The 26047-nt window shown below is 45.0% G+C and overlaps 1 protein-coding gene across 11 annotated transcripts in view; it reads right to left on the minus strand.

Annotated features, from left to right (window-relative positions):
- The window catches only part of CUX1 (cut like homeobox 1), a 264706-nt gene that overhangs the window by 25424 nt on the left and 213235 nt on the right, over nucleotides 1–26047 (minus strand). For 4 of the 11 annotated variants that reach the window (XM_060268521.1, XM_060268518.1, XM_060268517.1 and 1 more), the window contains 5 exons: nucleotides 25165–25467; nucleotides 22173–22235; nucleotides 14771–14959; nucleotides 12223–12487; nucleotides 159–10185 (listed from right to left, as the gene is read on the minus strand). The exons of 2 other annotated variants lie outside the window; for them this stretch is intronic. In XM_060268521.1, coding sequence (XP_060124504.1) covers nucleotides 9471–10185; nucleotides 12223–12487; nucleotides 14771–14959; nucleotides 22173–22235; nucleotides 25165–25467 — 1535 coding nt within the window. In that variant the 3' untranslated portion in view covers nucleotides 159–9470. Of the gene's footprint in view, nucleotides 1–158; nucleotides 10186–12222; nucleotides 12488–14770; nucleotides 14960–22172; nucleotides 22236–25164; nucleotides 25468–26047 lie in introns of those variants that run through there. 5 more of the 11 variants (XM_060268522.1, XM_035138891.2, XM_060268519.1 and 2 more) reach the window with 3 other exon arrangements.

Raw genomic sequence — 26047 nt, forward strand, 5'->3', positions numbered from 1 at the left:
GGCAGTTGTGACGGGAGTTTAGAGTCTAGCAACATCTCGCAGGTCGCCCACCTCTGGTAGCCCTAGAAATTGCACAGTGACTACAAAGGACAAGGTACCTTAAAACAGTGTTTCTCAACCAGTGTGCCTCCAGATGTTTTGGGACTACAACTCCCATCATTCCTGACCACTGGTCTTGCTAGCTAGCTAGGGATGATGGGAGTTGTAGTCCCAAAACATCTGGAGGCACACTGGTTGAGAAACACTGCCTTAAAAGATGGTGGCACAAGTGGCTGGCAGGCTGCAGGCAACTTCACATGCTCATATAAGAAAATGCATGCAACCACACTGCAAATTCAAGGTGCCCCCAAGCGCTTGTGTTTATTTCAGCAGTTTCATAAGAGTGGAAAATGAAGATGGGCAGTCCTGATAGGAAGTGGGCTGGCCATTACCAAAGATATATGCCCTGTTCTTCACATTTATATCCCGATTTTGCTATGCAGTTTGCGCAAAACCCTCTCTTGCTTGATAAAAAGCACTGCATGTTTTCCAATCCATTGAAGACTCTTATTCAGGCTTAAGCGTTGTGTGCCCAAGACGTGGAACAGTTTGTGCATGCCCAGGTTTAACTGCTGGCCATTCAAGGCTGTTCAAAGACCTACATTTTGGGTAAGTTGCGTTGATCCCAGCCATGTTCATTTGGAGTTGTTTGAGGAAGTAGGTTGTATAATGAATCTTGTTTTTTAAAAGGTAAGTAAATGGTTGAACCCTGCAAGAATGACAGGAGTTAGGCAACTCATTCTATATGCAATCAGAAATGATCCATGCAACTAAATATATTATGTTTTCACTGGAGTAACAAGGATAGCAAACTGATTAAGGGGTTTAAGTAAATGAATATTTCTGAATTTAACCAATTAATTTCCAATTAAAACAGGATGACTTCAGTATTTCGGTAATGACTGTTGACTAAAGTAAGACAGGCTATTGCTTTGAAAACTATTTGAAGCGTATGTGCTCTCGCTGCTGGCTTCCATGCATGCTTATCAAGGTCCTTTTTGGAAATCTTAATACATAAATGAAAGATGCCCTTGAGCACATGGAGCCCTCATGTATGCAGTTGTGAAGTCTGTGAACTGCATGGTACTCAGTTTGTAGCAGATCCAGGAGTACAGGCTTCCCTTCCAGACTAAAAAATTGATTTTGGGGGCGTGTGTAGCTTTTAAATTAATTAAACTAATTAATTTCTTCATTATGAAACTTATTACTTCAACAATTTCAGCCCCGGGTGCTAGCCACTTTTAAGTGTGCTTGTGTTATACTTTTCTAAGATGCGAAGGTCCACAATTAAATAATCTTTAGAGTGGGCTGCAATAGGAGTTGTTGGGCTCACGGAGAGCCTTGGGATTCTTCTTCAGTGGAGTGCTAGACTAGGCATTCAGATCACAGGTCACCAAAAGAAGTGACTCATTGGATCAGACTGGCGGCACCCTATGTATTCCTGCTCAGAAGCCAGCACTCCTGGGTCCAGTGGGACTTACTCCCAGGTAAGTATTCCACAACAGCCTTTGGGCACATAGGATTATATAGACCTGGGAGTGGAGCTTACTTAAAGTTGCAGCCTCCACCTTCTCATTAGAGAAAGGACAAGGAAGGAAAGCAAACATGCAATGAGGAGCAGATCTTCGCATGTCACCCCTTCCGAGGCTGACTTTTGCGCAGAGGGATTGCTTAACGTGGAAAGCGAGAACACCTCAGAAAACGGAAGCAAACATGTAAAGTGGCAACTAAAATATTTGGCATTCTGCACAAGATGGGAGGAATTTTGGTTTCACTACAAACGGTGGCAAACGGCTACTAGATCAATGCACCAGCAAGTTAATGGCATTAAAAAGTCCCAGCAACGTACAACTGAGTTATAAAGAACCTAATTTCTTAAAAAGTCCCAACAACTGGGTGTGTGGCTTAAAAACATCACTCCACTACTTTATTTCAACGGATTGTTTCCACGCGATATAATTAAGTGCTTAGTGGCGCCTGAAACATAAGGCACCAGCAATCTGCTAGTCCTGTGGAGGAAATGGAGGTAGCCTTGTCCATTGGTGTAAGGCTGCTGCTCCTCTCATAACTAACCTTGGAGAGAGAAGACCTCCTGGATGCAACCCACAGGAAGTTCTAGTCCACAGGAGACCGACAGGAGAGCTGTTCTCCTTGTACAGGCCTGGACAGTGTTCACAATGTAGCTGGCCTGGGATGCATTTAGCACTACCCAGAATACAAGGGGTTGGATGCATAGAGCTGTGCACAGGAGGAGGGAGAGCAGCTAGCGCTGGTCCACAAACCTGGTCTGTTTAAGCAAGTGCTGTGATAGTGTCCATAGCAGTTCCCGAGCCCCCTGCTTGTGTACGAAGCTGGTTCCTCACTGCTTTGCCTTTCTTGCTCCAGGGCTAGAAAGGTTCTTCTTGCTCCAGGAAGCATTCTTTGAGCTGGGGACACCTACAGGGCAGGGCACCCATCCGATTCAACCCAGTATGGTTGGCAGTGGCACCTAGCAGCCTCCCATCTTAAGAAGCCTCCCTCATTGTCTTCAAATAGCTGCTTCTTTTTAAAATGTATCTGAAGAAGTGTGCATGCACACGAAAGCTCATACCAAAATAAAAACTTAGTTGGTCTTTAAGGTGCTACTGAAAGAATTTTTTTATTTTACTTCGACCCAGACCAACACGGCTACCTACCTGTCTTCAAATAGGATGAGGAGGCCAAATTGGAAATTTTAGGTCCCAATAATAATAAGAATAAAAGCATGCATTGCTGATGTTGACAATTTCTTGCATTTGCTCATAAAGTATCTGAACTCAAGGTGATTCTGCTCCAGGCAGAGTCTCACATCATCCAATGCATTTCTTGGAAAGCAAGGGAGTACAGAAATATTTTAGTTTTGAGCAGCGGTGTGGCATCAGCTAACCGGCTTCAACAGTGGTCTTGGGCATCTAAGTGGTCGTGGACATCATCAAGGAGGTGTGAACACCATTCCACCTGCCATCACCCCCTAGTGCTCAGAAAGGTTCTCAACTGCAGCCCAAGACTCTGAAACAAAACAACTTCCTTGGGTGTTTTCCTAAGGATTTCCCCAACTCTGAACTGCCAAAATTTGACAGTATTGGGGGCTTTTGAAATGGAGCACGAGAGACAGAACTGCGGTGACCTCTGATTGCTGCAATGCTGGTAGAGAATACATTTTGAAAAGAAGCAGCTCTCCGTGATGTTATTCTAATACTTTTTTTCTCTTTCCTTTATCTGATTTGATTAACACTTAAGCTAAGGGTGAGATTTCTTTGCTGTTCAGTTTTTCTTTCAGAAGTCTGCACAAAAAAAGCAGGGGAATCCTTTTAAATCGCAAGGGCATCTATTGCATATTTTTGAAGGGCATCTATTGCATATTTTTCTCTCAACAGCCACACACAGAAAAGGACTGCCTTTCTTATTTTGGAGCTCCTTCGATCTAAAGGTAGGGAGTGGCTTTTAACGAAGATGTATGGTCAAAATGTAACTGGAATTGAGGTTAAAAGTACCTTTGTCCTGCAACTGTTCGTCTGGGAAGTTTACTCAGTCAGTTCTTCTTCAGGAGCTGTGTACTGATTAATTTGTCTTTTAAAAATATCCAACGGTTGTGTTTTAACTACAGTTTATCAAAATTATCAACCTCAAATTTAGAAATTTCTAACTCTTATTGCTGGCCAGGTAGCAAGGCCTTTGAGGTGTTTGCAGAAACGGGCTCTTCCAGGCCTCAGCCCAGGCAAACACAGGAAGAGCTGGGCCAATCTGCACCTCATCTAAGGAGGTGTCAGTAAATAGGGGTCTAACTATGGTGCATAGAACCAAAGAGGTACTAAATTTCCCACATTCTTCCTGATGTCCTCACACCCCTTATGTGGAGCCCCGTTAAGTCAGCTGCCTACCTGCAAGAAGGCAAGTTAGTTTGATCTTTCAGGGCTGCAGGTTAGTGTTCCTCCTCTGAGATAAATTGATTTGCAAGTCAATGCCAGCATGCTTTGGAAACGTGGGTCAATACGACAGTTGACAAATAATACCAAACATTATGTGAAGGGCTCTGGGTGTGGAATCCGTCCCCCTTTGGTGCTGTGATTAAAAACTACAGTCCAATGCACACTTCCTTGGGAGCAAGTCCAGTCCTGGCTCAATACAATGTGTGGTGTGGGAAGGACAAGGTGGTGCACCTCCCAACCTTTCCAAGCACGGAAGTTGCCCAGTCAGCTGCATCTTACTTCAACACTGGCAATGGGGTGGCACCCTCTCATAGAATCAAAGAGTTGGAAGGGTCATCTAGTCCAGCCTCACCTGAGGGCAGCTTTGGAGACACAGGTCAGGTTGCATGGTACACAAAACTTGCTGCTGCTGCTGCTGCTCTCCGTCTCCCAGCTTCCGCTGCCCAAGGTAGTTGCCACACTCTGTCTAATGGTAGGGCCGGCTCTGGGCCGAGTCACATTGAAGTCAGTGGCACTTACTTTTGATAAAGCATTCATAGGATCAGCTCATTTCCACAAACTCAGAACCCAAAGCTGCTCTGCCCTCTCTCACTGGGACTGCTAAGTGCTCCACCTCATGCATGTTATTAAAAGTTGTCTACGCATACAAGGAGTCGCTTGTGGAAATGAACAGAGAATTTGGAAGCAAATGAAGCCCTCTCTGCAAATGCCTTTTGCAAAAGTAGAGCTGTGAAGAATTTCAAGAGGCCAGATATACACAGCTCTATTTCTCCCAAAAGCATTTGCAAAGAGGGCTACATTCCCCCCCCCTTTACAGGGGTGAGAAAAAAAAATACATTTGCTCAGAAAAACAGCACCTGAGAAAGCTTTCCTTTTAGGTGAATTTCACCATCTTGGAAAGAAAGGGCCATGAAGGCAGTGGTTGGTGTTCATTCTCCCCTACTGGACGCCTTCCACAACTGTCCAAACTTTGTTGGCAAACTGGAATTATTCTCAGTAGTGCGATGTGGCTTACTAAGTAGCGTGAGCTGCTGTCTCCACCTTTGGGGCTCCCACGTTGCATAATAATCCATGCAATGCCAGACGAATCGTGTCAACGATTCTGGATGGGCTCTGGGCATAGCCTTAGTTCATGTGGGAAACTTGCCTGCCATAATTGGTATTCCCAATGTAGATTTCCTCCAAAGGCAGGGTTTTCTGTAGCACAGATTGGAAATGTACTTCCTCACTGAGCTATGGCCCTTCCGTTAAAAGTCTCTAGAATATTTTCCCATTTTGGGCGGAGCGGGGCTGGCTGGCAGGGAACTACTGCATGGCAGTAGGCTTCAGCCATAAAAATAAAATTGCCAGGAGTTTGCTGTAAAAGAAAGTACCGGGGAAAGCGCCTATGCATGAGGTGCTGTACAATACAGAACTAAACTTGCTGAAATGTGACTTCTTAATGTAGTTTTTCACCACCGTGACTAACAGCTACTGGTTTGTAATCCTTTGCGCTGCAATGAACTTGCCAGCCAGGAGTGGGGCTGTTATGCTAGATTTCCCAAGACTGAAAACCGAATTGCAAATGGCACACTTCGCTAGGACCCAAATCCAACCAAGCCTAGTTGAGAACTAATTGGAAAAGCCAGTCAAAATCTTCTTGCCAAGAATCAGATTTTGGATGGAGAAGGACATGCACAGATGATTCTTTCGGGGGAATCTCTCTAGTGAGTCCATGCCACTATGTTAGCCTTTCCCTTCAAAGCCAAAACAGAAACAATGGAAGGAACCAAAATGACAATACAGTGCCAAAAATATACTGAATCTCAAGCGCTTTCCTGCTTCAAATTTGCAGCTGCTGGCAGAGCGGCAACATCTTTGATTTGGCCTAAGAGTGCTTCAGTTGTGTGAATAAGGGTCCTTGTAATGAACCACCTGCCCTAAAGCAAGCTTTGCTTCTAGATGGGGAGGGTTACACGAGACAGATCTGCTTGGGCCTAGGGAGGAAAAAAGGAAAGAGAAGGTTACACAATATTTACAATATGCTCCACAGGCACCAGGGCGGGGAGGGGAGAAGCACAGCACGTGAAAGTCAACCAGAATTCTGTTATTTCAAGGCACTTCAATATTGCTTATCAGGATGGGTGGCAGAACTCTGACTGCTCGGCTAGGGCATGCTCTAAACCACACAAGTACAGTAACAACGTTATGGGATGCAGGTTTCCATGGGGAGGCATCAAATCATGGGGCCCTGACGGCAGCAAGCATCCTCATATCTATCTGGGAGGGGAGGAAACAACAGAAGGGGAGATCTATTGCTGTAAGAAAAGATACAAACATCTGAAGGCAAGAATGGATTCCTTCATCGACTCAGACGCTTGGCCCTGATAAAAGTGAAGCGGGGTAAGCTGGCAGGAAGATTTGAAAAAGAGAAGCAGATCCTGTTTTGAGAAGCAAGTGGGGAATTCTCACGTCAGATGCCGAGCAACCCCTTAGTCACGAGTCCCACTCTGATATGCTTACGCAAAATTCCATGCATATGTTAAGAGCCGCTGTACCACAGCCTTCATGTATGTGCCAACAGCAGAAGGTTTATCTGCTAGGAAAGGGTGATTATGCCCACGTCAAGAATCACCAGCGCTTATTTACTTCTCCAGATTTTCTTCTGGAACAGCTGGGCTTTCTCTGCTGCCCAGATTCTCATATCAGCCACAATTTTTGCAAATACGTCTCCTCAGATCATCATGGAACAAACCAGGAGCTGTCGGTGGACCTCCAGCTCCAACATTCGGACCCTCAAAACGCTTATGAAATTATAAAATTAACAGCAAGAAGCAAGCCTGCCTTGCAGCCTCCTAGAGCCTTCGTCCTGGGCCATGAAAAGGCATTTTTTTTCTTTTAAAGCTACCAAACATTTAAATTTGAGAAGATCTGAACTAAGTGCTGCTGTCAATCCTTGAAGAGAGACTCCAAAATACACAATTGCCTTTTTAAAAGAAAACACGTGCAAGGAAGGTGGTTTCACATCTTATAGCCCCTCCCCCCATATCAATTTCTAATGAACTTCAAGCATGTTGAGGTGTAATGTTGGGAACACATTTTTAAAACTCAGAATACCTCCCCCCCTCCCCATATCACAAAGAAAAAAATATTAATTAGAACTTAAGAAGCAATGAATGCACCATTAAAGTGTCATCAAAAGATGTTGACCTAAGACAAAGTTTTCCATGATACACAATACGGACCCAAAAAAACGAAAGAAAAGAAAAGAAAAAGTCTGTCAATAATATACAGTATGACAACTACATCTTGTAAATTATACCCAATACTGCCGGCAGTCTATCCCTCTAAAGAATATTTGCCCCCTTTCATCCCTAACAATCAGATAATAAAATACAGCACCTATAAATAAGCAAAAATAATATATATATACCGAAATTGTCTATCGTTAGTTTTAAAGATATGGCAATAAAGGAGTCTAAATCAGCAAACTTGTAGAAGCCGTAACTGATAAAACAGCTTATTGAAAAAAGGTGGCAGTAATGCACTCTATGCGTGCAAGAAGTACGTAAGAAAATACAGACGTATAAAATTGCACACACACTCACGCACACACTCGGCTTTCCACACGGCTCTATGCTCACGCATATACACATAGACAACAGGAGGCGTCAGAGACAATTTGGAAATTTGATTTTGTACTTTGATCGGCCTTGCAGCTTTTGCAAAACAAGTGGAGGAGCTGACAATTGCGATGGGCGCCATGCCTCTGAGCATGTCTTGGTTAGGTGTTCCGTGGTTTTCGTTGTGATTACCGAATGCCACGGGCTCTTCCTGCAAGCCTTTCCTCTTTTTGTTAATGAGGACACGCCCCGCCATAAAAGGATGGTAATAATAATAATGGTAATCCCACAACTGAAACTTAAAAGAGAAATCAGTGCTTGCTGTAGGACCACAGCCAGTGATTAACCAATTAGTTAAGGGTGCTGAAAGGTCCTTTTCTATCTTAGTGGGATGTGAGAACAAGAAAGTGCCCAGTGACTGATCTCACCGCCTGCCATCAAGACAGCTCATTGTAAGTCAGGAGTGGGGAACCCATTGCCCTTCAGATGTTGCTGGACTCCCATCAGCCCCACCTGGCATGGTCAATGGACAGGGTTGGTGGGAGTTGTAGTCAAACATCAACTCAAGGGCTACAGGCTTTCCACTCATGTTCTAAGTGCTTCTCACTGCAAGATGCACCTCGACACTTCCCAAAGTGGTATCAGCCAAACGCTTCCATCCTTCTAGTCAACACCACCACCCTGCCAAGGTACTACGTATAACGTAGGCTCATTATGACACCCACCTGTCTGCAACCAAGTGAGCTAATTTCTTTCAAAAGCTGGTGGTTCTTTTCCCATAGGGCGCAAATGACTAATGTAGGCATGTGTGACTAGGCAGGCTGAGGACTTGGAACTGATTTGCAAGGCTGGCATGACGCAATTCAAACTGATCCGATCAAGTACCCATTCCAAGCTGTCTCCCACACCTCCTAGAAATGAGGTCTGATCTGCGTGCTCTGTGGTTAGAGGTTAAAAAGCAGATTATAAAATACCTAGATTTCAGATTTTTTTCTTCAGATTTCTTCCTTTTTCTGTCCTGATTTGGCCTAAAATGGAGTGTATTAAACAAATCCCAGCCCATAAAGAGACCAGAATTGGTTAAAGCTATGAAACGATGTGCACTACAAGTCAATTCTCTATTCCACTTTACAAGAAAAACACTGAAGTCAGCTACCACAAATTAAGATATTTTCCTGATGTGACTTTTCTCTTTTGTTTAAAAAATACGAGGAGTAAATGTGTATTTTTTTTAAATCCCAAGTTTTAAACAATATTCTTTTCTTGAAAATATTTAGGAATTCAAACTAGTGTGTTTAGAGTCGGGTTGACTGTGCAATCTCTTAGTGGCAACTGAACAGCTACAAAAAACCTTTTTTTTCTTTTTCTCAAAAAATCTCCCCTTCCATCTTTTTTCGGTTTTCCTGCTTAAAGAAGATAATAGTGTATTATTATCGCTCTGTTTAGCCATTAGATGGCGGATAAAAAGCCCCCCTTTTAAATATGTGGGTTTAAATTTTTCTTCTTCTTGTTTGTATATAATTTTTTTTTGTTTTAAAGCCCACACCAAAGAGGAGGGCAGAAGGCAAAAGCTGTATGAGTTTTTTTTTCTTCCCCAGAAACTGTGGAAAATCACTTTAGGGCAATTAATAGAAACACTTCGGGGTACAAAAAGCTCGACTACAGATTTTCAGTTTTCGTCCTTGAAAACACAAACATAAAACTGGGCTGAAACGCTCCTTTCGTTCTCTATATGCACCTTGGCCTATGGCATTTTTGCCCCGTGGCCTGCAGGGCTGTAAGTGCGGGACACAATTAAAACCAGAAGAGGTCCAAGTGTTTTTTGTGTGTGTGTGTTTTTTGTTTTACTTCCCCAGCTCCTCAGAGTTGGGTGAGCTTAATCTCAAAACTCCCACTCCACGGGCTCCTCTCGACTTGCGGCCTTCTCTAGGCGGTGGATTATGCTGTTCAAATTCGCTGCCTTCTTTTTCCTCAAGGTGTTGTCCCGCGTGTTCTTCGAGCAAACCGCCTCGGAGAAGCCGAACAGGGTCTGGAGGGAGTTGGTGGCTGGCGTGGAGCTGGTACTTGGCACAATGGGAATTTTCTCCACACGTTCCCCTGCGGCCTTGCAGGAGCTCTCCCCTGTAAGGAGCAAGGTGGAGGCAGTTGAGGTAGAGGCATCCTCTTCTGGAGCAGAGTTTGGCGTCGTCTCCAGAGTTTCTCCTGAATGTAGGGAGCCCGGCGGAGAACTCAGACGCGGCGCTCGGAGCCTCCCCTCATCGTCGGTGTCGTCCAGGCTCTCCGTCCCCAAGTGGAATGTCTCTGTCTTCTCCGAAGATCCGGCGTCTCGCAGTGCCTCTTCCCCTGCATTGAAAGCTGACGCTGCTCGCCCTCCCTGAGACTTTGTGGTTGTGTTGCTGCTGTACTCGTCGGCTTCCAGGCGACTTCCAGCCGGCTTCCCGTCGGGCGGGCCCTCCGTGTCCACCCCATCACAACTGTCTCCTTCGGAGCTGTGAACTGCCCGGCTGCTTCTGGCTGAAGGAGAGTCGCTGGACCCAGCCTGGCTCTGGCCTCCTGCTTGGATTTCTTCGATAAAGAGCTCTCGGCGAATGCGAGACCTGGGGGAGGGGGGAGGAGAGAGAGAGAGAGAGAAAGTGTAGGCGAGAGGGGAAAATGTTGTCAAGAGGCAGGTAGGTAGCTGTGTTGTTCTGACGTAGTTGAAACAAAATAAAAAAATTCCTTCCAGCAGCACCTTAGAGACCAGCTAAGTTTGTCATTGGTATGAGCTTTCGTGTGCATGCACGAGTGTATCTGAAGAAGTGTGCATATGCACACAAAAGCTCATACCAATGACAAACTTAGCTGGTCTCTAAGGTGCTGCTGGAAGGATTTTTTTTATTTTGTTGTCAAGTGGGTCACTGATATGTCAGAAATGTAAGTTCAGGTAGTAGTAAATAAATAATAATAATAATAATAATAATAATAATAATAATAGTAATATATTATTATTATTATTATTATTATTATTATTATTATTATTATTATTATTTATACCCCACCCACCTGGCTGGGTTTCCCCAGCCACTCTGGGCGGCTCCCAACAGAATATTAAAAACACAGTAAAACATCAAACATTAAAAACTTCCCAAAACAGGGCTGCCTTCAGATGTCTTCTAAAAGTCAGGTAGTTGTTTATTTCCTTGACATCTGATGAGAGGGCGTTCCACAGGGCGGGCACCAGTACCGAGAAGGCCTTCTTGCCTGGTTCCCTGTAACCTCACTTCTGGCAGGGAGGGAACCTCCAGAAGGCCCTCCTTGGAGCTGGACCGCAGTGTCCGGGCAGAACGACTGGAGACGCTCCTTCAGGTACACCGGCCGAGGCTGTTTAGGGCTTTAAAGGTCAGCACCAACACTTTGAACTGTGCTTGGAAACGTACTGGGAGCCAATGTAGGTGTTGATACAACTAAGAATTCAAGAAGAGCCTGCTGGATCAGGCCAATGACCCATCTAGTCCAGCATCCTGTTCTCACAGTGGCCAACCAGATGCCCCCAAGGGAACCCCACAAGCAGGAGCCAAGCACAAGGACTCCTGCAAGCAGGAGGTCCCAGATTCAATCACCGGGATCTCTAGAGAATCTTGCCTGAAATCCTGGGGAGCTGCTGCCAGTCAGTATAGACAATACTGAGCTAGATGAGACAACGGTCTGACTCTGTATAAGGCAGCTTCCTATGTTGTGTTTCATTAAAATAACAAATCCTTTGAGAGGAATGGTGGGATAGAAACTTGATACTCCTGCTGCTGCTGGTGCTACTACAACAACAACAACAGATTAACCATAATCTCTTGCTCATCCCTCTCAAAAAATTCAGTCCCACCTGGTTTCAAATTAGTAATATACACAGTGAGATGTTCATATGATGTAGGCACTGGGAGCAAGGATCTAGGGTGGCTCCCTTCCACTTGCTCTATGAAGGAGCTTACAAAGAGTATCTGTTTGGCCAAATTTTGGACCACATCAGAGATGGGGGACCACATTTTGCTGGACACCATCCCCAATTCAACCGTCCCTAATCACTGGTCATGCTGGCAGGGGGAGATGGAGGCTCCCCATCCTTTTGACTATAGGGAACCTTTCTCTGATTTGTTTAAAATGTATGTCCTGCCCCCCTCTTCATCAGACCCCAGGGTGGGTTACAGCAATAAACCAACCAATAAAGATGGAACACAACAAAACAATTCAATATGGTTAAATAAACATCAGTTCACCTTCCCATTTATTACTGTACAGTCAGACTTTAGCACTTAAAGTTCTGTGGAAAGAGACACGTTATTAGCTGGCACCTAAAAATATGCAGTGTCTGGCGCCAGCTGGGGGTGTGTGCCACTGGCGGAGGAAGAGGGGTGTGGGGGGAGCGCACCGCCCCTGGCAGCACGATCCCGGTGGGGTGCCATCGCGGTTGCTCCCCTGCCCGCGCTGGGCGCCACAGCCCCGGGACGCATGCCAGCCACACCCCTGCCTGCTCTCCGTCACTGGGGGCGCATTTCATAATTGGGATGCCATTTCTGAGAAGACCCCCTGGTGCAGTCACAGACTCCCAAGCTTCACTCAGTGACAGAACTACCGGTATCAACAGAGGCTCCCTAACACTTTACCTGTAATTGTGGAACCAATTAATGACGGTGCTGGTCTTCAAGTTGAGCTGTGTGGCGAGCTCCTCAATGGTTTTTGGTGATGGGTATGGCTTTTGCTGATAGGCTCGCTTCAGAGCTTCTTTCTCTTCTGGGGCCAACACGACTCGCGGCTTCTTTAGCTGATGCTGCGGCTGTGGACTGGCCCCCTGGCTGTAATCGATGCCTGCCGAAGAAGACTCTGAAGGCTGGCTGTCGCTGACCGAGCTGTGCCTTCGTTTCATGTACGCTGAAAGACAAAAAGGAAACCACAGGGATCATTTCAGGCACAAAGCCAAGGAACTGGGAGAGCTGGCATGTATGAAAGGACAGATTGGTAAGCATATGGCAGTGTGGGTGCAGTGGTTAGAGTGCTGGGCTAGGACCTGGGGTGCCAGGGTTCAAATCTCCACTCAGCCATGGTGCTTGCTGGGCGAGCTTGGGCCAGCCACCATCTTTCCGCCTAACATACCTCACTGGGTTGAAATGGACTGAAATTGGAGTGGGGTTGGGGCAGAGAACCATGTATGACACTCTGAGCTCCTTGGAGGAAAAGTGGCATATAAATGTATTAGATAAAGGTAAAGGGACCCCTGACCATTAGGTCCAGTCGTGGGCGACTCTGGGGTTGCGGCGCTCATCTCGCGTTATTGGCCGAGGGAGCCGGCGTACAGCTTCCAGGTCATGTGGCCAGCATGACAAAGCCGCTCCTGGCGAACCAGAGCAGCACACGGAAACGCAGTTTACCTTCCCGCTGGAGCGGTACCTATTTATCTACTTGCACTTTGACGTGCTTTCGAACTGCTAGGTTGGCAGGAGCTGGGATCGAGCAATGGGAGCTCACCCCGTCGCAGGGATTCAAACCGCCGAACTTCTGATCAGCAAGCCCTAGGCTCTGTGGTTTTACCCACAGCGCCACCTTATCATAAACCAAAGCCAGGATCAGATTGGCAGAGCTCATGGCCACTCTTGCCCTGGGTCTAGCCATTTTTTAGATTAAAATGGTAGGCTGTTGGGGCCTCAGGGGAGCTGGCTGGCACTGCACTTTGCTTTGTAGCATGTGCCAATCGGCAACATGGCCCTTGATTGCCTGCCTGGCTGCCAGGCAGGGAAGGAAGTGAGAAAGAAAGGGAGGAGGCAGCAGAAATCACAGCTAAGTTTATTAAATTACTAAGTAACAACAACATGTGCAGTGCTTCACATACACTTTCTTGTAATCCATACAGAAATGCAGCAAGTATTAATATCTCTACTTTGGAGGTAGGTGTGTTGAGATTTTGCCCCAGGTCCATAGCTGCCAAGTTATCCCTTTTTTAAAGGGATTTTCCCTTTAAAAAAAAAGGGAAGAAAAAAGGCAAGAAAAGGGAAAACTTGGCAGCTATGCCCAGGTCACGGTGGTCACCTGCTGAGTTCTTGACAGAGGTATAATTTTGCACCTTAGACCTCATGATTCATAGACCCTTTGCTACACCAGTTTTCAATTTATGCTCAAGGGATGTCAGGTTGCAAACTTGCCCCAGAGCTCCGTAGATCTGGTATCAATCAGGGCTGACAGCACTGATGCTAGATGGAGCACGGTCCTAACTTGGTATAAGCCAACTCATTATAGCCATTTTACAGATGGGTATAGTTGCGAATGCAGCCTGTCTGTGTTGAGTCTCTCACCTGCTCAATAACCTGTACTGTAACTTATTCCAGGGGTAGCTAACGCAGCGTCCTTCATTGTCTACCCCAGGCTTATTTTCAAGTCCCAGTGTTCACGCCAAAGGTAAGACATGAACCAGGGGCTTTGTGTCCAATCTCTAAGCCACTGGGGCAAATAAATTGTATGCTAATCTTTTGGTAAGTCAGGATAAGCATTCCCAGCTAAGGATTTTTGGGGGGGCGGGGGGAGGGGGAGCAGCCAGGAGCTGAGGAGGGTCTGGTTCAGAATAAATCTCCCCCTGATTGAATATGATTAAATGGATGAAAATTTAAATGGGGGTGGCGGGGAACTAGGTGCTGTGAGTGTGCATGGTCACAGGAATAGTAGAGAGGCCAAAGCACTGCAGTTCAAACCAGAAGTGCCAAAGACAATTGAAAAGCTTCTGACAATGTACCTCACCAAAGACTCCTAAGTAAGCTTAGCAGTTAAGGATCTCTTATGGATCAGGGGCTGATTTAAGTTGCAGGAAGCAAAAAGTAGGAATAAATGGACAGTTCTCTGAATAGAGAGATGTAGAAGCAGAACCCCCCCCCCAAAAGATTGTTATTTTAACTTGTTCATAAACGGATCTAGAGTTAGGAGTTAAGTGTTGAGGTGGCCAAGTCTGCTGCTGCTGATACTAGATTGTTCAGGGTCGTTTAAAAACGTAAACAAGTATAAAAATGATTGATGCATGTCAGGGCAAAAAAAATAAATTACTTTCACAAATATAGTCATGGAGTCTGAACTGGTGGTGATAATTGTGCCTGGTCCATCACTGCCAGTTCAGACCCCAAGAGCGTGTAAGGTGAGAAAGATGTGCATAGCTGTAGGCATGATGGAAATTACCTTTCTTTTCCATGCGTTTCATGTCCATCAACTTCTCCACGTTGTTGGGATCGTTGAGCCATAGCTGCATGCGAACAAACGGCTCCCGGCCCTTCAAGCTCAGCTTGTGCCAGGGCTTGGGACGCGCCAGCAGATCTGAGACTGAACCTTGTGTTAGCCCCAGGATTGTCTCCCCAAACAGACGCTGACCTGCAAAGAAACCAAACATCAAGTTGTATTTGTGCCATGGGGAGAGAAGACAATGCGACAGGAGAAGGCAACACAAACACACACATACTACATAAAAGCAAAAGGGGCCCAATGTCATTAAAGAACAGAACACCAAGCCAGTTAAGCCGTTTGGGCTTGTCCTGAAAAGAGAAGTGGCACAGGGCCACCTCTAGGGAGGTGCAGGCAGTTTGTAGGGGAAATCCGCAACTCCTTCAACCCACTGGAAGCTGTTCTACAATTAAAAAAAATCCCAACTGCACCATGTCACATTGAAGGTGGGAGCTGGCCACATTTTATATTCCACGTAGAATTCCTGGAATTTACTGAGCCAGCACATCAGGGGGTAGCCTGCAATAAATGTCTTGCCCTGGTGTGCTTGTTTTCTGCATTAAGGGAGTGTTCTTTCTGACTCCCATGTCATGATACAGAAAGAAAAAGAATAATTTGTTTTTGTCAGAGCCTCCTCTTTTGACTCATTTCAGATTGATTCGCTTCTTGAACACGTAAAATAAAAGCAAGAGGACTCAATGACTTCACCACCAAACTTGGTGATGCCTGAAATCCTTTCTGATAATCTGCTCCGTATTGTTCCAATTTTGGTAGACGTGCTGCCGAAGCAAGCATGCCTGAACTCCTTTCTGCCCTTAGGATACTCAGTCTGGGTGCATTTGAACTTCTGTCCACTGATTGAACACCTGACACTCCTGAGAATAATGGGCTAGTATGCTGATAACACGCACAGGCCTAATTTTTACTTAATGCTAAGACAAACTATACCTTGGTGAGATCGAGCAAGCATGTAGTTACTCTACAGACAGCTAAGCTGTAGTTTGGTTCAGTGTTGTGTGTGAACGCAAACTCATGGTTTGCATTGATCTGAACAGCTATGGGCTGCAAACAAGGTGTGTCCTTGGTTTATTGCTAGTGGCTTGTTTGGGGAAGGCAGACCACAGGCCTGAGTTCACATACAATGCCAGGCGAAACCATGGCAGTGCAGCAACCGGAGAACTGGGGGCTGAGTGAAGCGGCTGCAGTTTTCTTTTTGCGCCTTCTCATTAAGAAAGTTTGGTTTAGTGTTTTGTATGAACCGAGCCAATGTTATTATTTCGGTATTATTATTATTTATCACTTATATAGTGCTCTTCAGGGTAGCTCAGTTGGTACAGCATGAGACTCTTAAACTTGGGGTCACGGGTTCGAGTGCCATATTGGGCAGAAGATTCCTGTATTGCAGAGGGTTGGACTAGCTGACCCTTGTGGTACCTTCCAGCTCTACAATTCTATGATTCTATGTACATGGTGCTTTTTAAGCAACCTTCGTTACATGAATGCACGTTTTCTCCCCACGCTTTCCCCATCTGCATCCCTACTTAGCTACGTTAAGTCTGATAATGACATTTCTTTTTTCTTCTCACGCATTTCCATGATTGCATATACGAAAGTGTGTCGGGGTCAGGACAAAGGGTACCAAAATCCATACCTGGGGTGCTTAAAACTTAGAATGTTGTGAGCAGCTCTGAGGACTCCAATCAAACAGTAGGACAGAAATCCACCGAATGGCCAGGCTCCAAATATTTAGACCTTGCCTGGGCAAGTGAGAGGTTTAATACTGCCTGCCAATTGGAGGGGTTGATCTTATTTCTTTCTACACCTGAATTCTGAGGAATGGGCTGTGGCAGTCCCATAAACACTAAATAGCTAAGACACAGCCTCATGGGCATGAGCTTCCTGCTTCAAACTTCAGGGTATTTGAAGAAAATGTTATCCAAAAGAGCTACAAGCACACAAAACCTCCAAGGCCACAAGCGGATGTAAAAGAACAGCCCAATTTTCACGAGTTTCTAATTAATCTGGGTGGTCTTGGCTTCCCCTTCAATGCTCTCTAAGCTAGCGGGTTTTGGTTTTCAGCTGGGAAAATTAAAGGATTGATTCCCCTGGCTGGGAACACTTCCCACTGTTTAAGGTGAGGACCCTACAACGGAGATAATGGAAACAAGGACCAGAAGCAGATTGAAACGATTTCCGACCTGTGTTTCCATCACTGGCTCCTGCCACTCAGAGAGCAGCAGATGCTCAAACTGTACTGCAGCTGGACTCCATAACAGCTCCATTCCATTAAGCTAATCGAAACCATTCAATCAATGACCCTAGTGATGCTCACCTTGGAGCCTTCCAAAGAATCTGCTAATAATTTCTCCTGAAAGTGTTTTTAAACTCTTAGTGCAGGTGGACTTCTGCTACTGGCCATGTGGAATTTAGTATGTATCTTCCTTTAGGAAAGATTCCTAGTGAACAATTCTCCCTTATAACCCTGCTTTAAGCTCAAGGCTTCGCTCCAATGCCTGGGAACAATGGCAACCCCACCCTGCCCTTTTGGCAACATGCTAATTATTAAGGCTCTTCATTTCATGATTACTGGGATGCTCCCATCTACTGTACTCTTGTTGGTGATCCCAGGCAAGAGAGTCAAAAGCGGGCAGAGATTACAAGGCACAGCAGAGATTGAAGCACCTCCTCTTCAATTGCCCATCCCATCCCATAGGTGTAATTTGTGCAGCAATCTTTTTTACACGAGGAAAAAACACAGTGACATTTCCACTTGGAATATGTACCCCTGGCTGGCTGTGTTTCAGCAACCTATGCCTTACTGACCACAAGGCTTGCTTTTCAAATCCAATAGTAACTGCAAACAGCCCTTTAGCTGAATCAGACCAAAGGCCTATTCAGCCTGTCACCCTGTTTCCTACAGTGACCTTGGAGAAGCCCATAAGCAGGGCACAAAGGCAATAGTCTTCTTCTCCTGCTACTGTCCTGCGGCAACCAATATTCACTGGTGCTCTGCCTCTGAAATTCAACCATCATACCTAGTAAACTGCTGTAGATTGGCCTAACAGGAAGTTGGCATATACTGCTAGACCATTAGTCCACCTCTCATCACCCCCTGCACTGATTGACAGCAGCTGTCTCTGGGGTTTCAGACAGGAGTCTTCCCTGGCTCTACCTGGAGATGTTTCTGTTTGGATGGTCTTTTCCCTTATCCATCCATCCATAATAATAATATAATAATAATTTATTATTTATACCCCGCCCATCTGGCTGGGTTTCCCCAGCCACTCTGGGCGGCTTCCATACATGAGTTGGTCCAATCTGCACACAACTTTTTTCCATGAAGCTGATGATAAAATGTCCTAAACAAACAAGCCCCTTTCAAAATTACAGTGGTGCCTCGCTTAACGAATGCCCTGCTTAACGAAATTTCCACTTAACGAAAGGATTTTTCGAGCGGAGGTTGCCTCGCTAGACGAATGTGTTTTACAAAACATTCGTCTAGCGAATCGCGGTTTCCCATAGGAATGCATTGAAATTCAATTAATGCGTTCCTATGGGCAAAAAAAATTTCAAAAAAATTTCAATGCATTCCTATGGGATTCGCTAGACGAATTTTTCGCTATAAGAAAAGACCCGTGGAACGAATTAATTTCGTCTAGCGAGGCGCCAGTGTATCTGAGTCAGACATCATTGCTGCACCAGCGAGATCCAAAATATAATTATGTGCTGTGTGAAGAACTTTAGGCTGTCCTGAATCCCCTGCCAAGCAATTTCACCAAGTGATCTCCAGTGTCTATTCTTGAGACCACATTCACACACAAAGATAAACCTATTATGATGTGCATAAGCCACAATGGTCATAAGACCACACTCTCCTATCCCCTCACATGCTGTCAGGATGGCAACTTTGGAAGCTCTAAGTTTACTAGACCAGGGCTTTCCATTTCCATTTCATCTGAACTGGGGGATCATGGTTCAACCCTAACTATGGCCAGTTTCAGTTTAAAAACAAATTGGTGGAGTATAAACACCGACAACTGGAAAACACTGGCCTGCGAGTGCTCCAACTGGAGAATAGCCTTGACCAAAGGTGGGCTTTGAAGACTCTCGAGCTCAGGACAAAAGGGAGAAACATGCTAAGAGGAAGGCAGGCTTAGCAAACCCTCACCATGATCAACTCCCACCCGGAAACCTATGTCCCCACTGTGAAAGGATGTGTGGATCCAGAATTGGCCTCCACTGTCACTTACGGGCTCACTGTTAAAACCATGTTTATGGAAGACAATTTTACTCGGCTACGAATGATCAACAAAGAAAGAAAAAGAAGAAAAACTGACTTCAAAGCATGGGACTTGCTTCTTTAAATTAGTCATAGCTAGTGCAATGTATTATCTACAGCAGGCACCCCCAAACTGTGGCCCTCCAGATGTTTTGGCCTACAACTCCCATGATCCCTAGCTAACAGGACCAGTGGTTGGGGAAGATGAGAATTGTAGTCCAAAGCATCTGGAGGGCCAAAGTTTGGGGATGCCTGGTCTACAGTCTTAATGAAGGAGGAAGCTGTGGTTCACAAAAACTGAAACGAAAAGCTTCTGAAGTCCACCTCAACCATGGGAGAGGAGGAAGCAAAGGACCCTGAGGCCCACTGCAGCTTTTGCACATCACAATAAGCCATAGTTTATGGTGCAAATGCAGTCTATTTTGGTATTTACCAGCACATCTCCATTGCTTAGAGATGTGGTTACATGTATATGTTATAATTCTGCAGAACTGCTGAAAATAACATCATCTTCTTGAATAATCTTAAGCTCTCATATAAAAGGGGGCGGAGTCTACAAATATATAGTTAAGTGTGGGCAAAACCTGATGAAAACTCAGAAGCTGACTTGGTGGATATAAGAATTTTGTGGCCGGAGTGCCCCTTTCAATGAGTAGCTAAGTCAGAATAGTGCAGAATAAATTACACAAAATTTAAGTGAAATCAGGCAAAGTTTGTTCAATTTGTGTAATTTAAGACAGGCCGATCACTTGGCTTTTCTCGATGAAGAGTTTGGTAACTCAACCCAGGAAACAGAGCAAACTCAGCCCCTATGCAGTGGTTAATCAGAATGTGACCTTGTGGCTGCTTAACGATCCAAGGCAAGAATGACCACACGGCACCTGCTCTGCTCTGCCCACCCCCCCGTCCCTTGCCAAGCAGTTGAGCGACTGAAGTTAAGACAGAACTACTACTGTAAGTATATAAAATTAGGGATCTCCTACATTTCAGAGAATGGCTCTGGAGGCGCTGTGAATCCTGCCACCATACTTTAAAGCAGCAGCTGACCAGGAGTTTGTTGCTCCTTCCAAATATATATATTTTTTCTATTTCTCCCTCTATCCCAGGAGTGGGGAGGATGTTGCCCTCCAGAAGTTGCAGGACTACAATTCCCATCCATCCCTGACAACAGAGGCCAACCATTTCTGGAGGGTCACTCAGGTTCTCCACCCCTGCTGTGTCCCTCCAAATAAGCTCTGCACCCCACAGGTACTTCTAAAAAGATACTGCTGTTTTCACTCAGTGTATCTTTTGTTGTTGTTGCTTTCTACATATTTTTGCTCTTACACCCTTGCTGTACTCTGTCTGTCTGTCTGTCTGTCTGTCTGTCTATCTATCTATCTATCTATCTATCTATCTATCTATCTATCTATCTATTCATGGTTTTTGGTTTTTATGGGGTGGACCTCAGCAACAGGAGCATGTTAACATAAGCATAACTAGTTATAAATTGTACCTGTGAGACATTTGAAAGGACACCTTACTTAAATATAGGAGATCCTGCCTGTGCAGATTCACACAGTACCTGCTAGCTATGTCATTGCTGGCACCTGGTTAACTTCCAGGCACAGTACAACGTGATTCTGTGCCCAGAAAAGAGCTCAAAACCATGGGTGGGGAACTTGGGACTTACTCTCAACCACATCTGGAGAGCTTCCAACCCCTGACTTAAATGGTCTGGTCTAGAGCAGAGGTCTTCTGCCTGTAGGAACAGATCCCTTAGCCACATTGCTGCTTGACTAGTACCACATATGGTAAACAGTGGATCCCATATTGCAATTTTAGTTTTAAAATTAATACATGTTTGGGCTAAAGGTCTTTCCTAGGTCTACTGGTAGGGAGTATCTTATTTTACATTATCAAAATGTACGTACTACTTGATTGTATTAAACCCTCTAAGTGGGCTTAGAGATTGCCTCTTTTTTGTACAAAGCTCACTGATACATGCATACGGTCATCTGGTGAGATCCTGCCCCTGGGCTCTTGGCTTCCCGTGACTATGAAGCTGAAACTCTGTCCCTGTCAGCCCTGCACTTAAGATCTTCTAATGAGAGCCTGCTCCAAAATCCAACTTACGGGGAAGCTAACTTCACCAGGAAGAGGCCAGCCTAATATTTTTTAAACAAATAAGCGTATTTATTTGCTGCCATCTCACAGAACATCAGGGCAGTGTACAGCAACTTTAAAAAAATCCTTTAAAAGTGGAACGGACTCCCTCTGGAAGTTGTGGACTCTCCTCCCTAGGAAGTTTTTAAGGAGAGGCCATCTGTCATGGATGCTTAATTGATATTCCTGCATTGCAGGGGGTTGAAGCAGGTGACCCTGGGTCTTCCTTCCAACTTTACAATTCTCTGATTCCATGAAAAGTAATTTTTATTTTATTTCGCAACATTTATATACCGTTTGGCTCTAAAAGCCCTGATGCCCTGGAATTTCCTTCCAAGAGGAGTTGGCTAAACCTGTAGCCTTTCAGATGCTGCTGGCCTAAAAAACTCCCATCAGCTCAGCCAGCCCAACAACTGGGAGGGCTGCAGGTTAGCTAGCCCTGCCATGCAGCCTCCTCCGTGCTGTCTTTCAGGAAACGTTTTAAAAATCTGGAAACTCAGATTCTGCCTTGCTACTGCTGCCGTATGATATACTGTGGTGTGCTGTTCTGTTCAACTGTACATTTATGTGGTTTGATCTTTTTTATCATTGCATATAATTTCACAATGTTTTACTTAACTGCTTGCTAAGATGCAAGTGTTTGTGTGGAGTTTTAGAAATGTAGACAGAATGGATTGGATCCAGAGGACATGTGTCTGCCGCAGGGTTGGCAGAAGCCAGTTCCCCACCCCCACCCCACCTCCTCCTAATCGCAGCTTTGCTTACTAAACTAGTGGTCTTAAACTAGAAAAAGAAAACGAAGGAGAGCTGCTAGCGACCTTGGCTGAGACAGATACAGACAACCAGGGGCCCCAAAACAGAGGTGCTTCCGCCCTTAGCTAATCTAGAGATTTAGGCAAACAGAGGGCAAAAAGGAAACATTGAAATATTGTTCCACACCTAATGCAAGGTTTGGGGTACATTTCTTGCCTCTTCTGCTGCGTTTTAGGCTTGTCAGCCACGCTGTAGAAAAACAAAAATCATGGAGGGGGAAAAAGATTTATGTAAAGTGACATCAGAACAATAGTTAATAAAAGCACTTTTAAAAATGTTCCTCCTGGAGCACAAGAGGACACAGAATCAGGGACCCTGGTTTTCTGCACACTCTGAAACACGCTGAGAATTTGGCTTCCAGTGTAGAATCCAGAGGAGCCAACCTATTCTGGAGAAGCCCCGGCTTAATTTTTATTTTATTTTTAAAAGTGAGCAAGCTTCTAGCTCTCAAGGTTAGGGGGGGGGAACTGAAAAAAATGTATTAATCTGTTAAAGTTCCTGAAACTAGAAGGGGTCTGGGTGGGTGGAAGGGGGAAGGGATGATTTTACAGCTCCCTGATCCTAACTGCAGCCCACCAATTCACCCAGAGTACCCAAGCACCTCCTTCCCCTTTACGGACTTTGTCGCTGTACTAATTTGCAATTTGGAGTACATCTTCTAGAGCAGGTGGCAGTGCCTTAAATTGCTAAGGACCCACCTTAGATTTTGCCAAGTTTGCATCCATCATCTGTGCACCCACAGTCAATTGTTTCTACCTGCACAATTTATTCCGCTCGTAGTAAACCTGCTGCTTTTGGCTTTTCTGGTTGCAGAATGACTTACAGTAAACCAGCGTCCCTGCATATATAGCATGCAACGACAATGCACCCAAAACCCTACAGGCCCTCGTCTGCATCACCCTTTCAGACTGGCAGGATGTGACTTCACCCCAACAGAATGGGAAACCCATCATGTTAAGTTCTGTCAGTTTGAGCAGTTTAAGCTACAGGTCCTGGCATGACTGGAGTACAGTCCCACAAATTTCAATAGCATTGAGTAGATAGCACATTTTAATCTAAGATGGCAGTCAAGTTATTCTGCAACTGGCTAAGTACTGGGAAGCCAGAATTATGGAAGGCTGCCATTTGGAATGAGTCGAAGCTAAGCTTCTGAAAGGGTCATATTAACTCATATTAACTAAGAGAGAGAAGGGATACCTAAAGGGTAGCCCAATTTCTACATCAAGAACTGCACATTTTCTGATGACATGTACTCAATGGACCCAATTTACACCTGGTTTTGGTACCATCAGAGCAACTATGCTGCGTTATCAGAATTTCTGTAACCAATACAGCTTGGTTGTGTAAAGATGGGTAGATAAACATTATACACATTTTCTGCAATTTTAGAAAAATGTATTTTTTTCCAGCATATCCATAGCTGTTAATACCAAAATAGTTTCTATACCCGTCCCCCGCCCTGGGAGTAATAAGAAACTGATCAAAGACAATCTGCCTCTGCCCTACTCCACATGAATAAAATTCCCTGACATCTTAATTTTACCAAGTTACCAGTTTTCCCCCTTCACAGTGACATAACCAGTACAGAGGGATGCCTACAAATATGAGATCTCATTGTAAGGAATGGTTGTCATGGAGTATTGGCTCTTTCGCCTTATCCCGCAAAGCAGTGTGAACTGTGATGGAGACGGCTGCCAGCCTGCAACCCAACTAATTGTAGAATGGGTCCCCACTCTGGGTTGGGGAAATCGAGAGCAGTGGTTCCCAATTAGCTAAGTACTGGAGACCCCCTGTTTTTCAAAACAAATCATCGACCCCCTACTTTTGATAGCTTTATGGTAGTTTTTGTTATGTGAATGAATGGTGCCACAGAACCCCTGGGTGGGTTACGTCCGCAGACCACCAGTGGGGAACGGCTGATCTAAAGTGTTAGGAAACCATGCCAGTCGCTTCCTGTTTCTGCACAACAACTTGATCTCATGCCATTCCAGTAATGTGCGGATCACGGAATCAGCTGGGATTGCTAGGATCAGGTGGGTACTGCCATGCTAGTGTGTGCAGGCACACAATCCAGCTGAGGCTGGAACGGTCAGTACCTATGTGATCCTGGCCAACCCTCTAAATTCAGTCATCTAAGTATGATGGGATCCTACCCCAGGGAAAGCGCAATCATGCCCTTTAATGTAGTCGTTGAGATGTAGCCACAACTAAAAGGAAAGATATCTGTGAGAAGGACTCCAACCACATCCTTCCTGGAAATCTGCCCTGAACCACAAGCAATGAATAAACCCTCTATTCCTGTGCCACAATAGGAACTACCTCTGATAATGCACTCCAAATGCAGCCACCTAATCTATGGATATCTAAGAGAGGCCTTGCTAGAAGCAACATAGAATGCAACATGCTCCATGCCCACATGTCGTCACCTCACATGGGAGTTCTTTGCCATATGGGTGGTAATACATACCTTCTTGATTTCCACCTCCAGGAAATTCCCTTCTTCCAACAACTAAAATAGCTGTCTGGTCAGTTCAGCCCTTTCAGACCTGGAACTCACTTTTCACTGACTACAGCAATGGGCCCATTTTAAATGTTTACTGTGTATGCCAAACTTTTTGCCTGTTTCTCCTACTTTCTCCTTTTTTAAAAAGAAAAAGAACAAGAAGTGGCAACGGTGCTAGTGGTACAACTCATAGGAAGCTGGAGCATGACTCAGTTTTGGTCACACAAGCCACTGAAGAGCAATGATCTGAAGCATTAAAAAAATTTTTTTATTAAAAAAGAATGACTCTGTATACAGTACTTGGGTGCTTTTGATTTGCTTTCCCCAAATCTTGGAATCAGTGTCCACAGCAACAAAGCCACTCATCATATAAAGAACGCTGAGATATGTGGCATTTGGACAATGACCTGAAGTAACAAGCAAATTTTCCAGGAACCGTATTAACTTCATCTAGTTCATGGAATAGTTTCCAATTGACTTGCTCCTGAACCAGTTACCTGAGCTGGCTTTAAAAAGTTTCCTGTTCCCAACATTATTTGTAAAAAACAAAGAATCTTTTTTTTAAAAAAAGAACTGTTCTCTTAGAACCATCAGGAGTAGTAAGAAGAGATTTACCCAGGTTGTTGTCTGTGAGCACCTCTTTGACCCGCTTTGTGATGCCGTAGGTATCCAGTTCTGGTGACATAGCGACCAATTCTTGAATGCTGAGTGATGAATGGCCAGAGAGGGGCAATGGCGTTGTGGACTGCGACTCTGAAGCAGACGCCTCACTCGACTCCTGCAGCTTGCCCTCCTTACTTGTCTCTATGGCAGGACACGGCTGCTGGACCAGTTCCGTAAGGCTCTTCACAGATTCGCTGGAGCTCATAGGGGACTCAGGAGCAGGACTGCAACTGGCAGATGTCTTTGGGGTGCTTTCTGCAAATCAGCAGGGGAAACAAATAGGGAAAACCTGGCTTAGGCAAAAGACTACTTCATCAAGGTCTTCCTTCCAGACTTCTTATTGCTTATAAGAAAAGTCAACAACCTCCTGTTCTCAAAGTTCACCCGTATCCCCTTCATTTCCCACTTTCAGAAATTCCCAGAAGGTTTGCTTGCATGCAACCTGTAACCCCAGTCTATGGTGCCATGATTTAAATACCAATTTGGAGAAACCATCCTTGCATGTACATCAATGCAAAAAGTAAGCAAACCAACATTTCAATACTATAAAAGAGACACACGTAGCAATTAACATGCAAAGCCTATCTTATTCTAAGGCAAACCACGGACTCACCCCCCCCCAACTCTGCCAGGCAGCAGCTTTCCAAAGTTTCCAGTAGAGACTGAACCTGGGACCTTTTGCATGCAAAGCATGTCCCCCACCATGTAGGTCAGCAGTCCTACATAATACACCAGGAGCCTGGCGCTCCATATTACTAGAACCCTTATTAGTTCTGTATTATCTGAACCTGGAAGAGTGGAACATTCGGCCTTTTATTTTCTACAAAATTCTAAA

Source organism: Zootoca vivipara, chromosome 15, assembly GCF_963506605.1.
Source record: "Zootoca vivipara chromosome 15, rZooViv1.1, whole genome shotgun sequence".
Classification (NCBI taxonomy): domain Eukaryota; kingdom Metazoa; phylum Chordata; class Lepidosauria; order Squamata; family Lacertidae; genus Zootoca; species Zootoca vivipara.